This window comes from Temnothorax americanus, unplaced genomic scaffold (genome assembly GCF_048541705.1).
Source record: "Temnothorax americanus isolate GAGA-0224 unplaced genomic scaffold, ASM4854170v1 Scaffold39, whole genome shotgun sequence".
NCBI lineage: Eukaryota > Metazoa > Arthropoda > Insecta > Hymenoptera > Formicidae > Temnothorax > Temnothorax americanus.
In genome coordinates this window covers 456,668-483,658 of record NW_027509536.1, presented here as the reverse complement: position 1 = coordinate 483,658, position 26,991 = coordinate 456,668, and the positions used below count along the sequence as shown (strand labels likewise).

Here is a 26,991-nt window from a genome sequence, read left to right as displayed (position 1 = left end):
CCAACCGTGAAATATCGCTACTCTTTCAAACTTTCATCTAGAGAAGCAATTATGCATAGAAATTTCATAACCGTACAATTACGTTACGAAGTTGCGGACATCTTCCGCTTATCTAGATTGCGTCTCTCTCGAAATATCTCAATTCATCAAGCCACGAAATCCCCACTATCACGAAACTTCTTCGTTCGTTCTCAGAAATTGAATCGCATCATCAAGTGTTACAAACCATAATTACCAGAGCTTAGATCATAATTATAAAATACAAATATACAATTATATGGTATGTACCTATTTTTACTTTCAGTTAACGAAGCATTTAATTATCAGTGTCCAATAAGGATCCTATTTCAATCGATCACTGTGAAAATTTGCACGAACTTGTACGGCAGTTGCATTTCCGCTGTGGATCGCCGCGGCCGGAAAGGACCTTTCTTCTCGTTTCGTCGCGCCAGAAATCGATTGCGTAAAATCGAGACCTACTGGGGCTGGGATTAATAGCGGGCTGCTCGCACCGGTGAGCTTTCCACCTACCTATTCCCGACGATTTCGAAGAATCGCGCGATTTCGTCACTCCACTTATACGTGCAACACCGCGCTCGGTCGCGATTACATAACTCGGCAATGAAACGACGAACTATCTCGACGTTTTGAAATGGCCTACACACGCACGTTTGCGGGCGTAACCGGCCGGTTTTTCTCATATCCATCGCAACAAGCGCGCTACGAGTCGCGCGTCCACGCGAATATCCACGCCGTGAAGCACGAATTGTGAACATCCGCCCATGGTGCGTAATATTCACATAAAACTTGCGCAAAACGTTACGCGGCCACCGTTGTATAAAATAGCCGTCCATGGGAAGATACTTTCAGTAGAGTCGACTGGAGCCGTCCGACAAGTGAATTCATTATGTTTAACTATGTAAGCGTGAACGTTGAAGACACTTGAAGAACTTATTCAAGAAACAGTGGGAGCGCAATTATATATATAAAAAAAGGACTAAATTTTATAATGTCTTTTCATTCATCGTTCAATTGTGTGCATAAAAAAAAATTATATACAATTTGCCTTGCTCGTTTATATTGCGCGAGAATTTTATCGCGATGAATAATCGGAAAAATCGATTAAAGTCTTAAAATGTTCTAATATTTTTTATGTGATAATTCTTTGAAAATTATTGTTTAAAATTGTGTGTTAATATTAATATTCAACGTCTCTTGTCTCGAAAGATCGTGCGAATTGAGACACATCGATGTATACATCGACGAAGTTAATATAAAAAATTAAAACAACTTACATCTCTTCCTTTTCGCAGTGTGTTTTAAATTTATACTGTGTTCCAGTTGTTCCTCTCTCTATTGGTAGTCGCCGTTTGCGAGGCGGGTATAATAACGAACGTGGATCACTCGCATCACGGGGTTTATCACGGCTATGGCGCTACCAGTTATCAAAATGTGCAGCTTGACAATCACGATGCTATAGTGGTGCCCGCGAATTACGGAGATCCTGCGGAGCTTCACGAGACTTTGGGGCACCATCACGAGCGAATCATTCCAATCGTGGAGTCTCACAATGACATAGAACACATCGTGCCCCATTCCGGTAAATCGAAACGTGAACTTGAAATAAATCAATCACACTCGTAAAAAATAAAAAATAGTGATTATAATTTACACAAATGTAATTTTTGTATATAACGAGTTAAAAATGCTTGAGGGAGAAAGTATATAACTCGTGATTTGAATTAAAAACGTTATTAATTTAGAAATAGTATATTTTTCAGAGAGATTAATAATTTTTTTATTTGTAATATTATTTTGAAATAATCTATACACATACCATTTGCATTTTGTACATGTTGACAAATAGAGAATTTATTCAATTATTTGTTTCAGCTGCATATGAAGAATTTACTGTCGCTGACATTAAATCTGACATACACAAATCTGACATACTCGAGCATTATTTTGATCACGACCATTATGAAACATTATGATATCTTCATCATATAAAAATAACATTAGAAAGCATTATATTTGAATAATTAAAATGCAATCTTTATTTAGACAATTAATTCAAAATTAATTGAAAATTTTTTAAGCTCAAGTTAAATTGCCTAAAAGAAAATAAATTAATATGCGTTTTGTAGATAATACTCTTTTGATACTTATTGTAGCATAATTTTTACCGCATCGTAGTCTTTATCGGCATACAGTTATGCATTTGCGAAAACGATTATTACCCGCAATAAAAACCGAAATAATTGCGAAAGTGATTTGCGCAATATTTTTTATTATATCCAATATAGATATATATATATGTATAGGATGATATAATAATTTATGTAAATAACATTATGTTATATAATGAAAACAACAACGTGGCAATCATTATACTAGGCTCTCGTTTGAAGTTTTATTTACAATCCTATGTGACCATTCATGTAAGGGCCGTGTAAGAAACGCTTCCTTCGATCTGTAAATTACAGCCTTCAGCTCGAGATTCTCAAACGTTCTATAATACTCTAATCATTATCAGCAATCACGAGAATTTATCGGTTTAGGTCCGACCGTGAGAGCGTCTTTCAACTTAAGGTATGTATGGTCTAGGAATTATCACGGTAACAAGTTCCTGTCGGCATTAGGCATCGATTCACGAATACAGACAACAGTCTTCACGCACACGCATACGCACACACGCACGCACACACACACACACGCACACGCACACACACACGCATACGCATATACGTTTTTTTTTACTCTGATAGACTTCGACAATATATAGCGTTAACAATCGGAAAATATTCACTTCGACAAATCGCGCGGTGCATTACACCGTTTCACATCGGCCACGACATCATGATATACGTTTTGTGTATAAGTATATATATTTAATACTTGACTAGATCACTTTAGTTGTATTGACTCCCTCGTTAGTCTAGGTACTCAGAGACTATGGAGACATAAAATGTCTGCTTATAAAAAAATACTTGGCTGAATGAATTAGAAACGTTAATGTAGTTGCTCGTTTTTCTTTCTCACGATACGCGACATTTGTCGGCGGATACAATAACGACAGCTAATGAAATTTGATCCCAATTTCAAGTATAATTAACGACAGTAGTAAATTGTCTGAAAACAGTCCCTCCTTCGTAACGTGTTTCTCGCTGTGGAGAAAATTTTCAGAGAAACTTGGCTGGCACTCATCACACGTAGAATTCAGCCAGCATCTTAGCCGGTTCGTAGTCCATGTCTTCATTCTTGTACATTTCCATGATCTGGAAAAGTTATTTGTATGACTAAACTAATTATTTTGGGAACAATGGACTTGGTATTTAAAATGGTACTTAAATGGAGCAAAACTTATATTCAGATAAGTTAAATTTTTATGCCAATTATTTTATCTTTTTGTAATTTGATTATTCTATTTTTTTTATTTTAATTTTTTATAATTTAAGAAAATTTAGCTCTATGAGAGAAGAAAATTTCAATAAACTTATATACAGATTAATAAAATTATATTAAAAAAGCACACACATATATATATATATATATATATTTCTTAGAATCTTTTTAAAATATTATTTATGCATCAGTTTATGTTATTTGATTTCAATTATATCTCTATTTAGATATAAATATGTATAAATCACAAACGTACAGATTTCAATAATAAAAGTTTATAGCATATCTTTCGAAAGTTTTCTTTTTCTTCATGTTTTATAATAGAATTTATAATAAACATACGATAAAACCATTGCGATTATTCTTGGCAGAGATTAATACCTTTTTTCATCAGTTTTCTTAAATTAAGCTAAAATTCTGAAAAAGGCTTTGTAAGTGATCAGGGATGATTTCGATATAGCGTTGAAAAACTCAGTTTTGTAAAATAATCTGATGTGTAAAAATAATCATCTTAGCAAATGATTGGTCAGAAAAATTATTCATATTAAAGCAATATATATTAAATACAGGTATAACTGATGGTAACATATATTCGATAGCAATTCGATGCAGTTTTTAAAGACTTTAATAAAATAAGTAGATAAACATCGTAAAACCACATAGATAAAAAATTCTAATTTCAGTTAATCACAAAATTTTAATATTTCAAATTTGTTGTATCTTGCTTATTTAGAATTAAGGAGACTTCACATTGGTTACTGTGTTATAAAACATAAAATTTAACAAATAGTAGGAAAAATAAAATTAAAAATTAAAATATTTTAAGAAAATAAGTTTATTGAAAAAACATTAAATAAAATGTAATAATTATATAACAAAATAAGAATTCAACTTAATTATAAAACAGAAATGTACAATAAATTGGATGTTCTAGCAATTTTATCAAATCTATATATACCGCATCAATACGTATATTATTCAAATAAATACATAAATATAAAAGACCTAAAATATCCTTAATTTTCTAGCAATTAACTTAATGGAATGTTAAAATGGACATTTACGTATCAGATAGTAAAAAAAATTGCTTATATGATCACAATCCATATATTAAACATATGAATATGTTTCTACGTGCAAGCGCAATAAAAATAGCAAAGCTATACTATCGGGTAAACCTTTAGTCTATCGAGAGTCTGTTGCCTTACCGCGTTCATATCCTTCTGCAGCTCCTCCAATTGCTTCTCGTGGACCACCTTTAGTTTCTCTTTCTCTCTGTTCTGTATCATCTGCGCAATCCTGCGCTCTTCCATAAACTTCTTCGTGTTGTTCTGCTGCTTCTCCCTGAGTCTACCCTCCTTGATTCCGCGCGTCTTCAAAGTCTTGTCGTTCATCACTTCCCTCGCGCTCTCCACCGACAGTCTCGCCTGTCGCGCGGTCATATCTTTCATCTCACGGTCGTGTCGCGCGGTCAGCTGTTTCTGTTGCGCCAGCTGCGCGGCCATGCACAATTTGCACAGCTGCGTCCGCCGCTCTTCCAGATGCCCGCGGACCAGATCGCGTTCCTCCCGGCGTTGCCTGTCGGCGAGATGCGACCACTGGGTCGTCTGTTCGGAAACGGCGCGACGAACGATGGGGTCTCTCGAAAGTTCCGCTTTGCTATAACATTTTTATCAATCTTGTAATTTATTCTATTATTATGTTAATTATATTAATCATCATTTTCTCAATTTATCCATTGAGCTCTCAATTCTACAAATTCTAAACTCTATCAGACCTGCGTGCACAAATGATCTTGCTTTATCCACTTTCTAAGAAAGTTTAACTTCTTTGAAAAAAAATTATATTTTAATTTTTTGTTTGCTTCAAACTTAGTTTGCTATTATTGTCTTAAAAGGATTATCTTACGCTATATTTTAAAATAAAGAAAACCTTTTCTATCTTTTCCTCGAGCTTTCTCTGAAATTTTGAAATATTTAAACTTAATACAATAAACATAAAATTTTTAGTCATAAAAACTTTTAAATAAAAATTTTCTTTTGTCAAAGAAAGCCCGCTAAAAATTGCTTACTTTTTACCAATCTAAATAAGAGAGAAAATCTCCTTAACTAATAGTAATAGTTATTCAATTTACTAATTAAATAAATACTTTTACAAAAAAAAAAAAATTGATTAAACATATAAAAAAATTAAAAATTTTAAATTAAAATTTTACAAAAATGACTAACTTTTTTCCCTTAAAAATCTTCTCTATTGCAACACAATGTTGCTTCTGGACAGTCAATTTCTCCTTGTGGTGCTTCTTTTTCAAAGACTCCAGTTCTTTTTGCTGTTTCCGTAATACTTTTTGATAACCCTTTTCTTGTCTCAAAGTCTCCAGAGTAATTGGATCGAACTTCATTTCCTCTGTAGAAATAAAATAAGTCGATTCGTTGTTCACAATTGACAAATTTCTATATCTTGCAACTTACCTCTTGGTTTTGCTGCTTCTTGGTGATGAGATAACACGTTATTTTTGTTGTCCATATTGTTTTTGCTATCACTCTCTTCAATTCCCAGACCTCGCATTTTATTTTGCGACATGCTTTCCGATTTCTTGAATGCTCGCGGCGCCGTTAATGCGTCCATAAATTCTAAACATTAATTAATCAATTAATCATTAATACCCATTTTCTTTAGAATTTATTTTTGATAGAAAAATGGTGTTTTGAATAAAAGATACACTTTTAATTAAATTATCGTATTAAACAGATCGAATAGAAACGAGATATACATGAAATAGTTAGTTTTGACAGAATTAACAGAAAATAATGCTGACTAAAATTATAGGATCGATTGAAATTATACAACTGTACAACTGCAAGGCTAAATAGTAGTATAAATTTATTATGCAAAAACTTCGTTGATGTCGAACATACCTTCAAAACCATCTGGCACATAGATTTTTATGTCAATGTTACAAAACAGCATAGGCAGAGACATAGGAAAATTGGCGTCGGTTCGCAACGCGATGTGCCGATATCCGGCCTGCAAACCGTCTAAAGGAACGATTCTCTGTCCTAGTAGCTTGCCGTTCGATTCATCGTATACCGCGAATCTCAGAGCGGCCAAATCTGGTAGGACGACTTTCCTGAAGAGAAAGGGCTCTTCATTGTAAACGGGGTTCAAACCGTTGGCGGGGACCACTCTCGTGCGAAATTCCTTGCGTATCGTGTCGGTAGGTAGGCCATACATTTCGACCTCAACGTACGTCCCGACTTTTTTGTCGGATAAAAACTGGCCTGCTATTACCTATTACAATGTTACGATAGTGAATCAATAATAAAGACAAATAGTGGAAGCATTTTTAATCTTGAATAAACTTTTTATAGTTCTCTTTCTTTGTATTTTATCTTATTTTCTGATTATTGATTATCCTAATACAAAGCACTGTTATTATATAAAAGCCACGCCATATTATGCAAATTGTTCGATTTTTTAAAAAGAAAAAAAATGCAAAAAATTAGAATGTGATATCGCAAGTGACCTGGATTGTCATTCAGGAAAAAGAAACGTACCTGAACGCTGCATTGTGTGGCGATCACTCCATCAACGGGACTCTCGGCGAAAGGATCAAAGCTCCTATCAGAACGTCTCATGAAGTCCGGCTTCAATAAATAGCCCGAAGATCCGTTGTACTCGAACTTTCCTTGATTCAGTTGCATAGGCAGATCCGCGGTTTGAAAGTTCAGCGACACCATTTGGCAGCCAGCGTTCCAGAAGACCTGTTTCGCGACGATCGATCATTGAGAGACTTTTCTTCGTGTTCCCCGTTGCGCAAATTGCGCACTACAAGCTTGTGTTTTACCTGCGGCATATAGTTGGAAGAGTCGGCTCGTGTACCTTTCGGATAAATCCGGCTCATCTGCCGTTTGTTATAATTTACGAATTCAATGGCGGAGGTTTTCAAATAGGTCAAGCCAGTCGTTTCCGAGAAGGAAGACATATTGTGATGAATATTCCTTTCTAAAAATATAGTAATTCGCTCTTAATCGCAATTTATCGATTAACACCATCAGTCACTCACAGTGTGTATAATTATAAATTATAAATAAATTATAATTTTCTTTTAAAGAAACAAAAATTTCATCTACCTTCGGCTTCGTCGAAACTAGCGAACTTTACAGGTTGCGCATAGTTGACCATGGAAGACAGCCATGGATGTACATTGGTAGTACTTGGGATATAATTCTGAGCCGCTACTAATTCTATGCTTTCTCCAAAACCTACTGAACCAGTGACAGATTGCTGTTGTTGAATGCCCGATGACGTTATGGATTCAGAACTTTCTTCCTGTAGACGAAGAGAAATATCACCGTTTTATCAAATGAAACGTCGATCGCTTAATTCGGTTAAGATAAAGAGTCACTGCCATGCTCAATTTAAGGATCGTAATGATTGTTACTTTTACCGGTTGCCGTTCCACAGCGGCGGCGATCGCCGGCGGCGCACTGAAGTCTTCCTTGATTTCGTCCTCGATCACAAATTGACCTTGCTTGAAGAGCTCCAACTCCTGCTTCTCGACCTCGGGCTTTAGGCGCTTGTTCTTAATGATAATCTTGCGTTTCAACATACTGGGCGGCGGCAGCGGTACTCCTGGCTCCAACTGTTTTAATGATATTTTAGCCATGAGTGCACTTAAAACCACTTATATGAAAGAGCCACCAAACTTTGCGTGATTTATCGTAAGCGTGAGTTTGACTCGAGAAATTTTTTAGAAAGAAACAAAGGAAAAAAATTCACTTACATTTTAATATTATGTGTTGATATTATAAAAAATTTATTGTAATTATATATCTTAATAATGGTTAAAAAACATTTATCGGAGTAGATAATCCATATTATTTAAATTGATATTACAATAAGATATTTTACAATATCTGTAAAAAATCTATACGCATAAGAACTTACAGGATATTCTTTCAGGGGTTCCTTTAACAACAGATCACCCAGAATTTCGTCACAGTACTTGGCCAGTTTGTATTGCTGCTTCTTGCTACAATGATTTTCGAAGCTGAGAATCAATGGATATTCCGATGTAACGAAGGCCGTGTCTCTGACTGCGTATATAACGTCTCTAAATAGAATGTCGGTGCACATGGCTTTGCCGTGGGTGATTATTGGCTCCTCATCTTCCCCTTTGCCGTCCCAACAATCCAATTCGACGCACCTTTAAATTCGGATTGAAAAAAGAAAGAAACTAAAACCGGTAATCCTGATAGTTATCGATTGTTTTCTATTTTCTTACGAAGTGATCCTTCGTTTCTTTATTTATTAATAATTTTATCTTGTGTTAATCTCTATAAATTAATTAAATTAAAATTAATCGAAATATCATAAGAACCTAATTAAATATATAACTATTTAAACAAACGTAAAAAGTAATGATTGAAAAAAGTAAATATATTGCCAAACTAATTCCTAAAACTATGTTTTAATTTATTAGAAATAAGCTACACTGCTTTGTTATGCTTTCTGAAATAAAGATAGATCGGTATATCGATCTAAATGCAATATTATATTCAAGCAGATGCATTCATAATCTGGTACAATCGATGAAGCTATAAATGCAACGGATATTGAAAATCGCTGCAGTCGCAAATCGGGAATAATCATTACTTCCATATTTCATGTAACAATATCCCCTTACCTGCATCCTGCAAGTAAAACTTGTCTATACATTTCGACGCTGCTCTTCCCGCCGAATTGACGTCCGCTCAGGTATGTGTTGTGGCTCGAATTGATGTAATAATGCGCCAGAGGTTGGTCCATATCCATGTAAACGTCTAGTCTGTCGAGGAAAACTGGCGCGTTTTCGTCGGACATCAGGTACCTTATGAAGCCGTCCTTCGTCATCGTTTCTGCAAGGGCGCAATTACGTATGAAAGAAGGTCGTTTTGAAGCTACAAGTTAAGCCGGTTCATTAATTCTTCAGTCCTGACTAAACCCAGATGACACATAATCAATTGAACGATTCAATTTTGCAGGCTCATTAAAGTTTACTCTGTCTTTGATATCTTTGACATCTTAATATCCTAATTTATCTAGTTTATAAAGAGACAAATGAAATATCTACGAGAGAATCAATATCTCACATGTTTCAAAGACGCGAACGATCAGGTTTAATTTTAGATAAGTTCGTGAGAATTGTTCGAGAGAAACGTTGCGAAAATACATGATTATTGTTTATCAAGCTCTTACTTTCATTACGCGCAACTTCATTCTGCTCGTAATCATTGATGATCTCCATTGCACGTTTCTCGTCGTAGAGGGGGTAGAGAATTTCATTCAGGGTCGGATCTCTTTGCTTCTCGTTGAGAAAAGTGATCAGTTGCTCCAGGTTAATTGTATCGCCCTCCGTTCGCCCTTTGCCCTGCGTTCTAGAATTTTCAAGATAAATAATCGGTCACGTTAATTAACATAAAACCTTCTGCTTGCGTTACGTTAAAATAAATCCAAATTATAAAGTTTTGCAAAACATAAAACATATGTATATGTATAAAAATGTGTATATGCATACATACGGGTGTAAAATATATATACAACGAATAATGTTGATGTAATTAAAATTCGTAATTAGGAGTTCTCGTTAAGAGAAATTTTTTTCACCTAACGTAATTCTCTTAACGGTAATTAAAATTCGTAATTAGGGGAAGTAAACTCGTCAAGCAAATTTTTTTTTCTACACAGAAAATATCTGTTTAGATACATTTTCTCCGAAAAGTACTCACATCGACTGAAATAATTCCTCTATGTCGTTCCTCGGGCATATTTTGTGATAAAGCGCGTAGAATGCGTCGAAGGTAAAGTCGTCGGGTTCTATCACGTCGTTCTAAATATTAAAAAATGTATTCTTATCTTTGCAATATTTTAGCAATAAAAATGTCGTAGATCATCAATGATACATTTTAACAACCATCAAGATACCTTTCCGCTAGGTAGGCTTAACTCAGAGAGACACTGGTAAACAAGCTTCTCCGTTTTGCCGGACGCAAAAGTTCTCGCGACCACTTTCACTGGAACTTTTCCATTGGGGTCGACCAGCATCCTGAGTCGCATCCAACTAAAATTGTACAAAATGCTGCTTATTTATTCACGATTTTATTTACTTCTTCGAAAATAGAACAGAATAGATAGAAGAGAACATTTGATATCAGAATTACGGTTTGATATAATATATATTTTTGTCAACTTTCAGAAGGTACTAAGAATTTCATTAAGTCTTTGATATCGTAAAATGTAATATAATCTTATTTAAAAAAAAAGAAAGTAAAAAAACATTCAAAAATATATATAATTTAGAAAGAAAAATGATTTCGGAAGCTCTGTAATTTCTGCTGCGAGTTAAGTCGATTTTGCTTAATACCCTTTTGCGTCGGAGTGAAATTAGAGAAACGCAAAGTTATGCTACATACGTCGATCGCGGAACACGTTTATGGCTAATTATTTCACAAAAGTAAACAGCACTGTTGTTTACAGACACGTTAGTGCAAGCGTATATAAATGCGTTGGCAAACTCACTGTTTTTTCAGACATGTAAGCGGGCAAACGTTATTCGCTTTGACGTTGTGCGTAATCGATCGAACGCCGTCCAACCATACCTATGACGACATATACGAATAAAGAATTATCATCAGATTGTTCTTTTTACGAAATGGGAGACTATTATTAAGTCCGTTGCGAGATAGAGATGTTAATCTTAAGGTGGCATTAAAGTAATCTTATCAGTTGTTACATCGCGATGTGACGCTACATTCGTTTATACCTACGTAGGTACGTACGAATGTAGCGTCACACAAGTTCTATTTATACTCGGGGATAAATAATTTTGCTACCTCAGCATTTTGACGCTATTATGCATATTTTATATAAAAACGACTAAACTTTGCTGCTTTTAATGTCACTGATTTTTAGTAACATTAATGTTAAAAAGACACGTGAAGCTAATGAGCTTCAAGTAAAGAGCAATTAAGTAAATGATGCTGTTCGATAATATCTTAAACACATAGTAATTAAGCATATGTTTACAAATTGTTCCAATAATTGTCAATTTGTGTAACAACAATTTAGCATAGCCAGTATATAGAATACGTGAGAAGGAATTGATGGTAATGCAATATACAGAACCGTGTATAGCACATTCACGCTATTTCCTTATTTTTGCAGTAAAAACTAGCGATACATTTTCTGGAAAAATGACACGGAAACAGGTAAAAGAGCTGTACGAGGCAAATTAACCGAGAAGTTCAGCATAATCGCGACTATGCGATTATACGTTTACAGGTTGTTTATATCACATCATATAATCGTCGTATAATATCGCAGGAGATATTAAGAAAAAGTATATTAACTATTATTGATAGCATATTCCAATCTAATACCGTTAATATAACAACACTATACTATTTATATCCGCGATAAACTATGAGAAAACATCAGTTTCATCAGGGACGATAGTGTCCCTAAACGCTATATCGGCGTCGTATCAGCCAGATCAGCCCAGCTCTAATAATACTTTACTTGACCGATAAATCGAATGGCATGTCGATGCTGGTGTTTCCGACGTTATCACGATTAGTGTGCGGCATGGCACGTGTGTTACCTTGGCTGTGGCAGGGTCCGGACACACGACGTGCTGATAATTGATGTTGGTGTAATCGACGCCAGAACAGATGGTCAGGCTTTTGTCTTCCAACTGCTCGCCATGCTTGCTGAACAGTTTGTCGAAGAACTTGGGGTCCTGCTTGAAATGCGTCGCTTTTATTAGCTATTAGACGTTACCGTGTCTTTTTCCTTCTTTTCTTTTTTTTTATCAGTTTGATCGACAAGTACTTTTACAGCGAATTCGTGCGATTGTCGTAACTTTAAAAATCTGAGAGCGCTATTATCATAATCGCTTGAAGCGACAGAACATTGTTTATTTTACCTTAGGAACGCCTCCGGCTCTGATGTCGCTCACTTGACACAACTCAATAACATCTCCATCCTGCAAGGAGAAGAGAGAGTAAAAATAAATTGCGTCTACTTAGAACTCGTAGGATGCGAAGAGAGAGTCCGAGACCTACCTCGTTCTTTTTGATGTCGAAACGAATGAAAAGGCACAAACAAAAGAGCAAACGAAAAAAATCCTCTCACCTTTCCCTCGCTCTGCCAATAGATGAAGAAACCGTACTCGTCGACTTTGAACAGGCAATTCAGCTCGATTTCAGTGTTATCCTTCTCCTCCGTCCAACGATCGAAGACGCAGCCGGTACGGAGTGCTTCCGGCACCTCAATCTGCCAGTTGAACTCGAACCTCTTCGTCATCTCCGCGTCGTTCCACCAACTTCCGACAAAGTCAGCCTGGATACGGCGTCTCTTCCGATTCTGCCAACAAAGATCAGTATCGCGTTAAAGCCATCTTTCCTATACCGGTCACTGTCAAATCGAGTATCTGCTTTACGTCCGGGGCTTTGAAGTTCGACATTTTATGCCTCGCATTCCTCGTATCCGTCCGTAAATTATTCCGATGAATTAAGATTGCACGGTATATCCGTGCGAGATACTTACCATTCGTATGCAGCGAATGTAAAGCTCAGAGAGTTTATATTTTGCATGAATCTGTAAGTTTGATGTTTATTCAATGTAAGTACATCAGTTTACATGACGAAGGTACAAACTTCTATAAAGGATAAATGCCTATAGTGCGAAGGCATGGTATATATAATGCCAAATACGTAATTGAACCTTGAGAAATTACTGTCGTTAATTGTATAAAATGAGCTGATTGGCAAAACACGCAGTAACGCTGATATTCAGGTGAACATTGTCGCTAACACGCAACCTATCTTGTTAAAACTCTTGTTTGACCGGGTATTTAGTTATAGTTAATTATTAGGCCCGATCTGTATGGCCTCCGATAAGCAACACGTACGAACGTAATACCTCAATAGAGCGGACTGAGCCTTCTGGACCTTAATCGGGCATTAACCCCTTTAGAAAATAAAGTCTCAAGGTTTCTTGAACTTTAACCTATCGGCCTATGACACGCAAACAAACGCCAATATTAAAATCATTACAATTAATTAGAGACTGGCCTAGAGAAAACAGCATTTTCTCCAATTAATTATTAAAATTATTCTTAGGAATTTTCCATAAAAAAAAATTCGCTAAATAACGGAGCCAACAAAATTTTAATTACATTTAATGCTCCACTGTATTATGTGAAAGTTATTTTTAAAGAATATTTGTCTTGCTTCAAAATTTAATGAACATGCGGGAATATCCTATTTCATTATTAAAAAACAAAAAGTGCACCCATTGTTGCTTTTGTTATCTCTCAGTAATACTAATTATTATCATTAACGCGATCAATACTGCCTTATTTACTAATTCGTTAATAGTTTTAGTCACGGACAAATGTGAATATATTTCGTATTTTAACATTTAAAATCGAGCAGATCATTGAGAATATCTTTTTTTTCCCTACAAGATTGCGCACAGCTTTCCTGTCCTCAGAAAATAAATGTGAAAGTTTTTATTGTACAATGACGTTGAATAATTATTTAATCCCTTGGGACCACATAATGTGTGCGTCAATACCTTAACTCTCATTTACATATTTCACGCATATTCCTTCCTTTCTTTACACGAGTTTTCAGTTATTCTTATTTTTATTAGTTCTTCTTTTTCTCTTTCCGACGACATATAATAAAAAGCTTGAATGGAGCACATTCTCTTTCTTCTTCTCTTTTTTTAGATACTTCTTACTCTTATTTTTGAGCCTGCGAGAGTTAAATTTGCCTACGAAAAATAGAGGATTGAAATTAGAATAGAATACGTTACAATGAAACTCTGAAAAGGTGCAGCACTTGCATAGAAAATGGAAAAAAAGCTGACACATTGAGAAAAGACGTCATCGTACACTTTGTTATACAGAAGCTATAGTTCGAAGGAAATGGCTTAAGTTCCTTTTTTTGCACACAACGTAGCGTTATGAAACACACTCTTTCTGATGATATAAATAAATATCTTTTGTGTATTATATGACGTGCAGTGTTCGCTATATAGTTGGATCATACAAATTCTGAAAAATATGTTACACGAATATCGTTACTTAAAAGTTTGGCGATATAAGTGAATTTTTTTTTTATCTGGCGTACAGTATATACAATATTTAAGATGTACATATTATGAAATATATGTATATGTTTATTTAGAAGTATTTGTATTACAGAACGTTTCTCACTTGAATCATTCATTGGCTTTTGGATTTTGGATAATCGATAGTTCGTCACGCTACAGAGAGCCTTTTAGCATCGTTGCACCGATTAACCTTTATGACAAACCTACACTATGTAGGACAAGGCACACTTAAATGTTGAATGCCGAGTGAAAAGAGTCATATCGAAAGTTTTGTCATATATTATTACAACATTATTACGTATCATAAAATCGTGAAAGGTACTCACAATGTTAAGAGCGTCTCTTCCGAGTTGACTTGCTCATTTTAACTCGCGGCTGCACCTGCAACAAAATATTTTATAAACTCTAATGTAAATGTTAATAATTGAAAACTGCCTCTACACACAGAATATTCTCAACGATGCAAAATATGTTTGTTTAAAAAGTGGATGCTGCAAGGATCGATACGGCAAAATTATTATGCAACGAAAGATATATTTTCTTTATGCTTAAGTTTCTTTCTCTCAGATGTCGAGCTTGAAAAATATTCAATTTAAAATCGCAGACCCCATTTATTTTTCGCAGTTACTCCCCCTTATATCACCCCATTCTATTAACCGGCGATGTTAATTATATCTACGGGCAGACACGTGCTTTTCTGAAATGAAGGTTTCACTCTTCGATTAAGTGACTCAATCGATACCTCTGTATAATTACAAGACTTACGTAGCAGGTTACGTATGTATAATTCATTTAAGTGTAAAGTATATAAAATCTAGATAATAACCTTTGCGTCATTAAGTCTATTCGTTTAATGGCGTATCCTAATTATAACATAGATAATGTTTCTTATCACTATCTCTAACTAGAAGAAAAGCAATATTGATAACAGTCACGAGAGAAAGCTGTATAGCTGTAACGTATATCAAGTAAATTAATTGTGCAAAAGTTTTAATCCCAAAAGTTTTTTTTATGTTTAAAAAATAATAGAAACAAAATGAAATAAGTAAACACAAAACTACATGTGCAGGAGTAAAGTTACAAAATGTTTTTGGGTCACGCTACTGACAAAAGAGATTCGGAAAATAATTGTAATTTAAACATTTCTAAAAATACAGTCATAAAATGGTGTTTCGTTGTAATTTCTTCAAATATATTTTCTTAAAATATTTAATTAATTAAAATGGTTATCGACGAGATTACTTTACCGTGAGATTATGAAACTGCTCTCTTCTATTATCTAGATTAAAAATACATCAAAGTAATTGCAAAAGGTAGTAAACAACAACCAGTGACGTATTACTCTCAAGATTTTTATTAATAGGTGACGCGGCATTTCGTTGTCTTTACGTAAAGGCCACTCCAGTACATCTCTCGACTGCAGCGCTTCAGTCATCTACGTAAAAGTTATCTTCGGAATAAATTAAAAATAAATCAACGAATTGTAGAATCTCATTTTTAATGTCAGAATTACTAAGAATAGGAATATTGAATTGCATGACAAAAAAATATATTAATTATTTAAACATTTTTTAAAAGTAAAGAAAACCTAAATTATTATTAAAACGCAAAGTAGTTTTGTATTAGATTTTAAAAAATATACGAATATATATATTAATGTGTTATATAATTAAATTAAACATATTTCAAACATTTTCTTTATTTATTCAGAAATAAATTTTTTTGCTTTTACATTAATATACTTTATTTAATTTGCTAGATAGATATCCTTTACTGTGTAATTTAGAATTTAATATTTTATCATAGTGTAACACTATGTCTACTAAAAATTTTATTGTAGATATTGGTATCAATATGTATATCGCTAACGGATATCCCAATCTCCATCGTGACTTATCTTAATTAATGTATAAGGAAATGGAAGTTACCAGGCGCTATATTCCGTATCTACGTACTATATACCGTATGCGAGAAGTGCATTTACGATTAAATACACATTTTTAAGCGCGACCGTAAAAATATTTGCGGCAAACCAACTTCTTGCTCACATATAAAAAATAATCGACTTCCTCAAAAAGTTCTTGTAACTCAAATTTCACATTATCAGTTTGTCACAGTTTTTACAAAATTTACGACAATTTATATTGTTTATTTATATTTATTGTTCTCATATTTTCTATAACAACTATCATATTTGTTGCATTTTGCATATATTTTGCGAGAAAAAACATATTGAATATAAGAGAACTAAATTTTTAAATTATATTACACATTAAACCTGAAAATACATCTGTACTTTGAAGAATTTTGGCAACATATATGTATTTCTGTTGCTATAAATTTTCGCTACGTTTCCGGAATCCAAAAACGAGGCATGTTCGCATTTTGATCTATTATTAGATATCGACCTATAATTTTCAATCCGCAAATCTAAAGATACTTCAACGATGAAAGTTATCCTTGAGAGTTTCAGCGTAATATTATGATGTTGAAACTGTAGTAAGATCTTCAAGGCTTTTGAATTTCAATTGAAGTTTAAAATTGAAAATGATTCAAGTGCAAGAACATGTGTGGAAGGAGGCTATAAATGCTAGCTCGGCATATTGGCAATAACGTAGATATGGCAGCGAAACATAAAATTACAAGAGAGGGAGAGAGTAAACATTACATTAATAAATGAGATATACTTGGAGATGAAGAAGTTCGTAGCGATGACTCGCATATTTTATCATCACGGTCAACCAGCGCAAAAAATTGTACAGCGCTGTATTTTGCGAAATATATTTCTTGTTATGATATACTGCTGTAACAAGATATTTGACAAATTAAAATAATTACTAATAATAATAATTATTATTATGCAAACAAATCAGCTCTCTGTTTAGTATATCAGTTTTAACAAGTTATGCGTACATATGTATATACCGATAATGGAAAACACTCAATTCTGTAGTCTCAAACACCTTGACCTATAACTTTTGTCGAAGAAAGATGGAGATACGAGAGAGGACTGCGAAACAAGTTTTCGAAAAGAATAAACGCATGCAGAAATTTCTCAAAAGCAGAGATTTCGAATCTCGCCAAATTTGCTGCAACGGCGACCGCAACTTTCGAGAATTAGCCACATCCTCCCGGATGTTTTCTACCCGCGGCCACGCTGTTTATTCAGTTGATTTCGCAGAAGATGAATTCGATTACTGATGCCATCGATTCGTCAAACGATCAGCTGACGTCGCAATTTCGTGTGTAACGCGTCGATCGTGGACGAAGTAACGGAATTACCATACGAAATATTGCAAAATATTGCGACGCAGGAGAGGAGGCGAGGCGGTACTTGCATTGGAAATAGCACGAAGTGGAAACGCTCGATGTGCGCCGAATGCAAGTGCGAGTGCCGATGCCGTTGATATCATCTGTAATCGGCCACCGACGTGTATCTCGTTAATATACGCGGGCGTTACAACGCGTGTCTATATGAACAGCGTGTGTATACGGGGCGCATAAACAGACGAACGTTACGAAAATACGTATATGTACAAACGTGTGACTCGTGCCGCTGTTGCCTCCTGTTTCTCTTCGACAAACGATGGAAACGTTCTTATAGAGCCCGGCAACCTGCGTATTCCCACGAGCTGACCGCATTAACGATGCGTTATAATTTATGACTATCATGCACGATCCCCATTGCGCACTCCGCACCGCGATCTCGTTAACGCAGCATTAATAGCACCAAGATGGCGGGTGAAAGTAAGACTGAAGATAAGAAATCGGTTTGATTAAGATAGCCCGGTATTGTTGTAGTTAATCATCGATAACGGTTGATGCAATAATTGCAAAACACGTCGTTGTCTTAATATTTAATTTAAAGATTCACAAAATAATGCCTGTAAAATGAACACGATGAATTTAACTATAAATAAATATAATATTAATCGTAAAATAATGTAGCGTTTTTATTTCAGGCTAAAAATATTGATTTTATTTGTAGAGTTATTTTCGTTTACGTATAAATAGTTTAGCAGCGTGGTTTTAAATAGAAATGATTTATTTAGCACTGCGATAAAAAAAAATTATGTACACATACATAATTTCGTGATAAAAAACAAAAATTTATGTTGGTTTATAATCTCTTACGGCAAGTTATGGAAATACTGATGACTCCATCTCTTATATCTAATCCTTTTCATCTTCACACATACACATCTAATTTCTTGCAAAATTTATTTACATCATCGTGTATCAATCGTTCTTTGCATATCAAACATGATTTTGACGCGTGTGCCCTACATATGATCTATACCCTATATATGTTTTTGCACACGTTCGTAACTTTCGCCGCATCCGTAAGCACAGGAAATTTTTCAACAAAATATAGCGCTTCGTTATCCATAATTACAGAATATTTAACACAAAAGCTCTGGCTTCCAGAAATTTAATGCAATTATGAACGCAAATTTGCAAAAATTTTAATAACTCTCACGCTTGCATAAGTAATTATCATTATTTAGTATGTTTTGACCTTTTCAACGTAGAGACATTTTTTTATTATACGTAATGCAAATTAATAATTTTTATGCATTGTAGATAAATCTTTTTATTATACGTAATGTGAATAATGTTTATCGCTACAATTTATTATTTGTCATAAAATAATCATACCCATAACCAATATTATTTGGTAATTGTAATATTAATTTTTAATTTATTTTTTTGTATTATAACAGAGTTATTCATGCAACTAATTCTTTTATTTTAGTGACAAGAAATATTTTATAATTATTTTTATTGATTACGGGTGAAGTTGTTTAATCGTCAAATATAAAATCGAGTTTAATTTAATTAATATAATGAGTTTAATTTTAATTAAAATGTTTAAATAATTTTCAGAATTAATATCAAAATGCTTTTGTACAAAATTATTATAATGAAACGCGAAAAGTATTAGAGCGAAACCATCCAAGCCAAGACATTACATAATTTACATAATATTACATAATATTTACATAATTAGCGAAAAAACATGGTAATATTGTGAATATTGTCTTTTGCGGAAAATTAATTGCTAAACGAAGGTGATTCAATTACCTAATACGGATTAATAATTATATAATTTCCGGAGCTTTGGAGGTTGAATTATACGGTCGCGACATTGACCGCTCAATCACTTAATGGCCACTTTAAGAAGAATAGAAACAAATGAGGCTCATGACCTGACTGCCTCTGTTTTTTGAGTAGACACGCAACTCTGTATACATTGCATATATGTTAAGCTTTGTATACGTCTGTCAGTGAACTATGAAATTTAATACTTATCAAACTTAATAAGAAACATTGGTACGTAATATTAAGTCGAGAGTAGATATATTTGCTAATATTTATTCAAGGAAAGAGAGAGAAAAAAAATAAGTAAAATTTATCATACTTTCAAGTTTTAATCTTTTGAGATTTAGATAACAGGTAATTAAAAAATATTAAAGAAAGGGAATATTAAGAAAAAGGAACAATTTTTTATTTTATAAAAAATATCCGAGATATGTAAGAAATTTAAAAAAAATTGTAGGGGAGAAAAAAAAAGGAATAAAAATTAAAAATTAAGAAGCAGCAGCATCTTATATTTATCGAAAAAGTTATTTGGTATGTTATTTAGAAAGAGAAAAAAGAAGTTATATATATATTACTTAATTATTCACGCGCTTCTCATAACAATCTCACGTGGCTTTGTTATTAGCTGCAGTTTTTATAAGTTAAATTGTGTTATGTCTTTCATCGTTATCCGTACAATTTCAAGTATACAACAGATATAGCTCCCGATGAAAAATGCGTTATGCAATATGTTTACGGTCGTAATTCAGTCGCTTCTCCGCGCGCGCGTGTTTGCATTCTGTGCGGTTAACGCAAAAGAAACCGATGACTCGCTATATATCCGTATTATATCGTTAAAATTTACAAGCGCACTCCTCTCTTATACGATGCAGAACTTTGCCGGAAGATCACAAATATTTCAAGACACAAATTCGAGCTTCCAAAAATATTTGCAATCGTAGGTACGATATACTACACACGGATATCTTGTGCAATTATACATGAACCAACAAGCCCGCATTTTATCCGAAGATAAAACTTGCTTCGCAATGAGTTTCTCGTGAGATCACCGTTCAATTGAACAATTGCGTAATTAAAGTTTCCTCCGAGCTGTTATTGCGTTTTTGTGGCAGTTCTCATTCCGAGAAACGTGCTGCGCGTTTTTGTCGCTACGCACAAAGGGATCAGGAGATAATAATAACTTTTGAGATTAATTTTCTTAAAGATAGAAAACATCTTCCGATATGATTGCTCCAGTTATTAAGCTTCAAGAAGAAACTCTGACTCTTCGTGTATCCTCAACACTGCGTACACATGTATAACGATTGAGAAAGCCACGATTAAATAAGGAAATACATACAGCGTTCTCCATAATTGATATCTGCGAATTGTTTTGTACGGGATAGATACGTATACTTGTATTATTAAAAGAAGCTGAGCGTCTTGTTGGAGCGTCGGTTGCTCCGTTTTTGCTCAAGTATATATACGTGCCAGTGAGAGATTGGCGCCTATTTGAGGCACGCACTACAGCGACATGCACTGTAGTGCCATTTGATTTCCTCGGCAATCGCGCCGAGATAACGAGAAGCTTCGCGAGGTGTAAATGGTATTCGCGACACGTCCCGCCTCGACGAATACGGCGAACCGACGAATGGCCGGTTGATGACGGATAAGAAATCCGAGGAATCAGGTGTCGGACCGACGCGACGCGACGGCCGACCTGGTCTGACCTCGCGACGGGAATTTCGTAACATTCGCGCACCGCACGACGACGGCGGCGGCGGCGCCTCTGGGTTCCCTTGACCTCGAAAATCCCTCGGGAAGCCCGTGCAGTCAGGGTCGTGTCCCGATATTCACCGCGGCCTTTGTTCTCGCGCGCGCACCGCGCACCTATCTCTCTCGCGCCTTATTCGCGGCTTATCTCCCGCGGCGATAGCGCGCGGCGCTGCTAATTAGCGAGTCGTCGTCGCTCCTCCGCTCTCTTATTCCTCGCGCGCCCGTGTATGCGTGCGGCCGGATGGTGTACGTTGTTCGCGCGTGGTAGCACGTATATGGGCGGCACGCACACGCGAAGCGACGCACGGCCGTCGCGCGTCGCGCGTCGGAGTTAGCGAGAGAAGGTGCGGAAAAGTATAGTGAGAAAAGAAGAAAGACAGAGAGACAGCGAGAGAGCGAGCGAGTACCGCGTGGCGCTGGCGCGAGTGCGAATACGCACGTACGGCGCGTACGTGTCTGATCAATGGTTGCTGAACGAGGATTGACCCATTCTTTTATTTAACAATATGTCTCTCGGGAATCTCGCTTTAATAATTGGCGGTATCATATAGTTGCACGGTAAAACACTTTAATTTATCACGACCGGAGAAAGTGGATTGCATCTATAATTAACGCTCGCGTCCTCCGCGCCTTCGCGTAATATATATGGTATGAGTAATTAGCGGTTATAACAGTAATGCGCAAGTAGGAAGCGATAATGCGTTTGGTACATCGCAGTCCGGCTCAATCTTGATGGTACGCCCTTTATATGCAAATTAATTGCACGCGCGGAGCGCTGGAGCAAATAAGGCACCGCTCGACTCAGAGCGCTCGCCGATCTAATGGACGGAAATAATATTAACTCCCCGTATACTCTTAATAAATACATTTAACGCTGAAAGTAAAATCCTCGGTACTTATTCCTATATATTCACCTATATATTTCAAGTAAAAATAATTAGAAACCAAAACATTAGCCAGATTACGTTTAGCAAAGATTGGAGGGAGCCTATTCGGTAAAATCTTATTGTGCAATTGTGGTCAGACTTTACGCGCCGGAAACGCGCGTGAATCTGCGTGAACGCGGAGACCGGAAGCGAATATGTCACTCGCTGATAGGCGAAAAATACGGAAGCGGAGTTTATATATCCAACCGGTGCGCGGCGTGTGTATACATACGTGTGCGCGCGTGCAAGAGCGCGGCACGCGTGACACGTCTCATGACCGCGCAGAGTGGCGGAACGCACGACGTACGACGTCGCGGCTCGCGGCTCTGTAAACGCGCGCGCACGGTCGTCTCGTTACGTCCGTCACGAAGAATTTCGCGCGATGCGAATTTCTCAAGTCTTACCGCACTGGATCGGATTCCCCGCCCGCGCGTGATTATCCGTCGAACAACGAGAGCGGCAGCGACGACGGCGGCGGCGGCGGCGGCGGCGGCGGCGGCGGCGTTCTCATCCTCCGGCGTAGCTCCGCGCGCACATCAGCTTCGCGGGCGGCACACCGCGAGCGGCGAAAATTTCAAAGCGGGAAAACCGAGAGTTTAGCGGCCGAACACGGCGTCTGGGTGCGCGCGTGAAATTGGCGCTCCGGCGCCGGACGGGACGTCCTCCAAGCGCGATGGAAGAAACTGACGCTGCCGCACCGTTTCTGTTAACGGGTGAACCAGCGAACCAGCCGCCTGGCTCGATACCGTCTTTTTCCCCTGCGCGCATGTGCGCGCTCGTGACCGTCATTCAGTTTCCACCGCATCTCGTCGGCAAGAACGAGATCTGCTGCCTCCGAGGCTATTGCATCACAAGCGTGGGGAACGCGTATATATATATATATCTCGTCGCGGAAGTAGCGCTCGGAATATTCCGGCGATCGAACGGGCTCGAGCGCGCGTCGAAGACTTTCTCGGCTCTTCGGCGGGAGGCTGCAGATTAGATGTACGAGATTAGATATATACCGCCAACAATACAAATTTCAAGAATAGAAAATTGAAATTCAAATAGCTAGATGAAGATAAATATGTGAAGATATAATATTGCATGAAAAGGGAATAAATAAAAGTTGATTATTTCTAATTGCAATAGATATATGACTCTCATGTAATTATAACTTTCTCAAAATCTCAACTATTCCAATGTTTAAACTTATGTATCCGGAAAACTTTTCGCGATCATTAACTTCATTAAAACTTCATTAAGGATCTCAGACATTTCTTCTTTTTGAACTATATTCGAACTCATTTATACTTAACACACACTTTTAATGCACGGTTCTGAAATTTAAACGGTTTTAGTTTTATTTTTAATCGAAATGGGAAATTGTTTTACATATTTGCATTTATTATGCATGCCAAGCAAACATCGATGTTTTCTTCTTATTATGTAAACGGAAATTCGATAAATTCTCGGGTGCAGTATAGATAAGTGCATTTCTCGGCAGATAATTTTTATCTTTTCAACGTTACCAAATATTAGCCACGTTTATTCATTTATATAAACATGTCGATAAAATCTTCTAGAGCTTATCATAACATTCGAAGGTAAAATATGATAATTTTTGTTTGTATTCTAATTTATTACCTCAATCCAGAAATACCGAATAAATTATGACTGCAACAGAAGAAAGTTAATTTTGTAATAAGTAATTTCAACATTAATTACAAATAATATTATTATTTATCAGACTTCCCAAAGTACGTAGAAGGAAAAGATTAATTACTTTTCTCTAATTACCGAAGGAAATTATTTACAGAGGTGCAAAGTTTAAATGAAAAATGTTTAATTTAAACTTCGACGAGCATCTCACAAAACTATCGCCGTTGCTAAAACGTATCGCGTTCCGATTTATATCACACAGTTGATTTAATCAGTGAAAGCCGCAATAAACTTTTATTTACTTCGCAAACACGCGCATAATGGAAACGGAACGGAATAAAGTTCGATGTTACAAGATGGATCGGTAGAAAAAACGCGGTGATCAGAGAACAAACGTGAGTATCGGATATAGATAATTATTGACATTAACTTTCTGATAAGCCAACATTTCGACATGTGTCCGGTTTGACAGATATAAGTGTAGACGAAAATAAGGGGAGGTGCGTGCTCTTCACAGCGGGCACATCTCAATCGCGGATTCCAATAGAATGAACTCGTGAGTCATCGTGAGATAGAAATATCTCACTTTGCACGCAGACAAATCGTGCGTAAATAAACAAGCCTATCTTAAAGCCGCACTAACAATGAAAATAACAGCAGCGGTAATTATACATATAACAGAGATTTACATAAATCGATTTTCAGGAAAGCCCGAAATCGAAAGTAGTTGCGGCACGATGTTTTTTTACCGAGCTTTTCTCAGCGAAAATATATATCATTAAATGAAGCGCGATTATGCATTTTTGCCATCTGCTTTAAGATTGGCCGCCGTGCTGTTGATTGCATTTTACACCTGTCTCGTTTATCAGCGGATAGAGAGAAAGTTGGAAACAAAATGTATGACTGATAAATCAAGAATAAGACAAGTTTTTTAACTATATTATATATTTGCTAGAATTCTTTTAACCTTTTATTACGTTAGTGTAGCACAATATAATTTGTTATATGATAAATAAAATCGACAATCTCAACACATACACATTGAAGAAGGCCCGAATGAGGAGCGAAATTATTACATAATTATTATATAATTTATGTGAGACTATATATATGTATGTATAAAAGCTTGTATAATTATATCTAATATTTTATGTATTATTGGAATAGTTCTCTCTATAATGTGGAAGTTATACATAATAGAAATAGTTCGAAATTGCTTCTAATTTATTAACAATTTGTATTACAATATTGCGGTAATAGTTACAATTAATTACAGCATATAGCAATTATATGTAATTTTTAGATAATGATCAATGATCATAAATAAGTTCTGTATGTATAATAGCTGATATCAAAAAGAAGCTCAAATAGGAAATAGAAAAGAAGTTAGAATTTACATTTTGATATATGCCATATCATATTTTTCTTTTTGATCTCTTTTTTGATCAAAATATTAAACTAAAAGACGTTTAATAAAATCTTTCGAGAGAAGATAATATTTAGGTGTTATCTATATTGCTCATATAAACTGCTGAATGGAGAATGGAGAGAAATAACATATCCACGCTCTCTGTGAGACTCTCTGCGAAAGTTGATATAGATACATTAGGTCGGTAACATAGTGTGTTCAAGTTTATAAAGCTTGCACTCAATAATTCGTCTTCAATTTATGCAAATAGATGTGTATATTTGAACATTTGCTAAACTTTCAAAATTATAAATAATAAAAAATATTATAAGTTTTTTATATATATAATTAGAAGTATAATCTTAATCTATTATATATATTGTATTATATTCTTAAATTATATATAGTTTATATATATATATATATATATATATATGTAGGTCCAGAGGTATGTTCCGGGACTGTTTACGTTTTTTGAAATGTACAGTCCTGGAATATAACGCATATATATGTAATCAGATTCAAAAAACTGTTCCGAAAAATGCCGTAGGACATCAATTTTTTTCAGGACAGTCCTGGAAACTGCCAAATGTCCCGGAATATACCGATATCAAAAATAAAAGTCCCGGAACATACTTCCAGACCTACATATATATATATATATATATATGATTAGTAAACAAATTATTAAAGGAAAGAATATACAATTAAGAAAATGCAATTGTATTCTTTTATTTAAAAATACAATTATATATTTTTCATGCCAATTAATTTACCTCACAATTTTGTGAATAAATGTATTAAGTAAAGTTATCAAATATTTTACAAGATATTTTATTTATTTTTTATGTCAAAATATGTATCATATATCTTGAATATGATACATATATCTTGTAAATTATTTAATTTTTATTTTATTGCAATACACTATTTTATATTCAGAATGATTAGAGAAAACAATTATATTTTTATTAAAAAAATATGGATATTAAAAAAGCAAGTATTATAAAACAATTGTTGCTTTTATTACCATTGTTGCTTTCCCTTCAAGTTGGAAGATTTTTATTAAAAACACTTTTTAGAAAAATCTTTTATATAATTATCATCTTAACACTTTTTTCGTACATTTTGTTTTAAAGTTAATTTTAGTTTTGTAAAACTAAGGAATTATGTTTAAAATTTTTGTGTATCACACTTGTTATTGCATTCTTATCATCATTATCGTTTTTTTTTTCTATACGAGTTTTATTTCATATTCACGTTATTATACTTATTCATCAGATTCGGAAGTTACGATCAATTTTCTTATTGTAAGCATTCGCTGGCATCCCATATGAATAACAATGTCATAAAATTTCAAATTTTCAGGTAACAAACAGACGTTATTTGTTATTATTTTGACGTCAAAATGTCGACAAATAACGTCAGTTTGTTATCTGAGCTATTTCAACGTACTCTCTCCGGATTACAAATCGTGAAAGTATTTACTATGGCAATATATGTATTTTTAAGGCGCATATTTTATATTAGTATATTCCGAGTTATCGCACACTGTATGATTGTGTGTGCGTCATGCTTCATCAAACAGTT

General features: G+C 35.1%; 2 protein-coding genes across 5 annotated transcripts; one reads left to right on the top strand and one right to left on the bottom strand.

Moving 5' to 3' along the window:
- Positions 1 to 2,111, top strand: LOC143902246 (uncharacterized). Of its 2 annotated transcripts, none has more exons than XM_077414979.1 (3): positions 1 to 785; positions 1,342 to 1,600; positions 1,894 to 2,111. In XM_077414979.1, exons 1-3 carry the CDS (start codon positions 783 to 785, stop codon positions 1,992 to 1,994), a joined length of 363 nt encoding a protein of 120 aa, XP_077271105.1. In that variant the 5' UTR covers positions 1 to 782; the 3' UTR covers positions 1,995 to 2,111. The 2 variants fall into 2 exon arrangements, with proteins under 2 accessions (XP_077271105.1, XP_077271104.1); XM_077414978.1 differs by having other exon boundaries at positions 1 to 919.
- On the bottom strand, positions 1,774 to 23,051 carry LOC143902239 (1-phosphatidylinositol 4,5-bisphosphate phosphodiesterase). 3 transcript variants are annotated; one of them, XM_077414966.1, is made up of 20 exons: positions 22,757 to 23,051; positions 14,895 to 14,949; positions 12,580 to 12,810; positions 12,371 to 12,430; positions 12,047 to 12,187; positions 10,966 to 11,045; positions 10,372 to 10,507; positions 10,176 to 10,276; positions 9,646 to 9,824; positions 9,095 to 9,305; positions 8,356 to 8,614; positions 7,850 to 8,050; positions 7,539 to 7,737; positions 7,253 to 7,410; positions 6,963 to 7,169; positions 6,324 to 6,696; positions 5,877 to 6,038; positions 5,634 to 5,811; positions 4,614 to 5,064; positions 1,774 to 3,278 (listed from the first exon to the last, which is right to left on the bottom strand). In XM_077414966.1, the coding sequence occupies exons 3-20, from the start codon at positions 12,748 to 12,750 to the stop codon at positions 3,207 to 3,209; spliced, it is 3,339 nt and encodes a 1,112-aa protein (XP_077271092.1). In that variant the 5' UTR covers positions 12,751 to 12,810; positions 14,895 to 14,949; positions 22,757 to 23,051; the 3' UTR covers positions 1,774 to 3,206. The 3 variants fall into 3 exon arrangements, with proteins under 3 accessions (XP_077271092.1, XP_077271094.1, XP_077271093.1); XM_077414968.1 differs by having other exon boundaries at positions 7,856 to 8,050; XM_077414967.1 differs by having other exon boundaries at positions 12,047 to 12,184.
- Between the last annotated feature and the right edge of the window lie 3,940 nt (positions 23,052 to 26,991).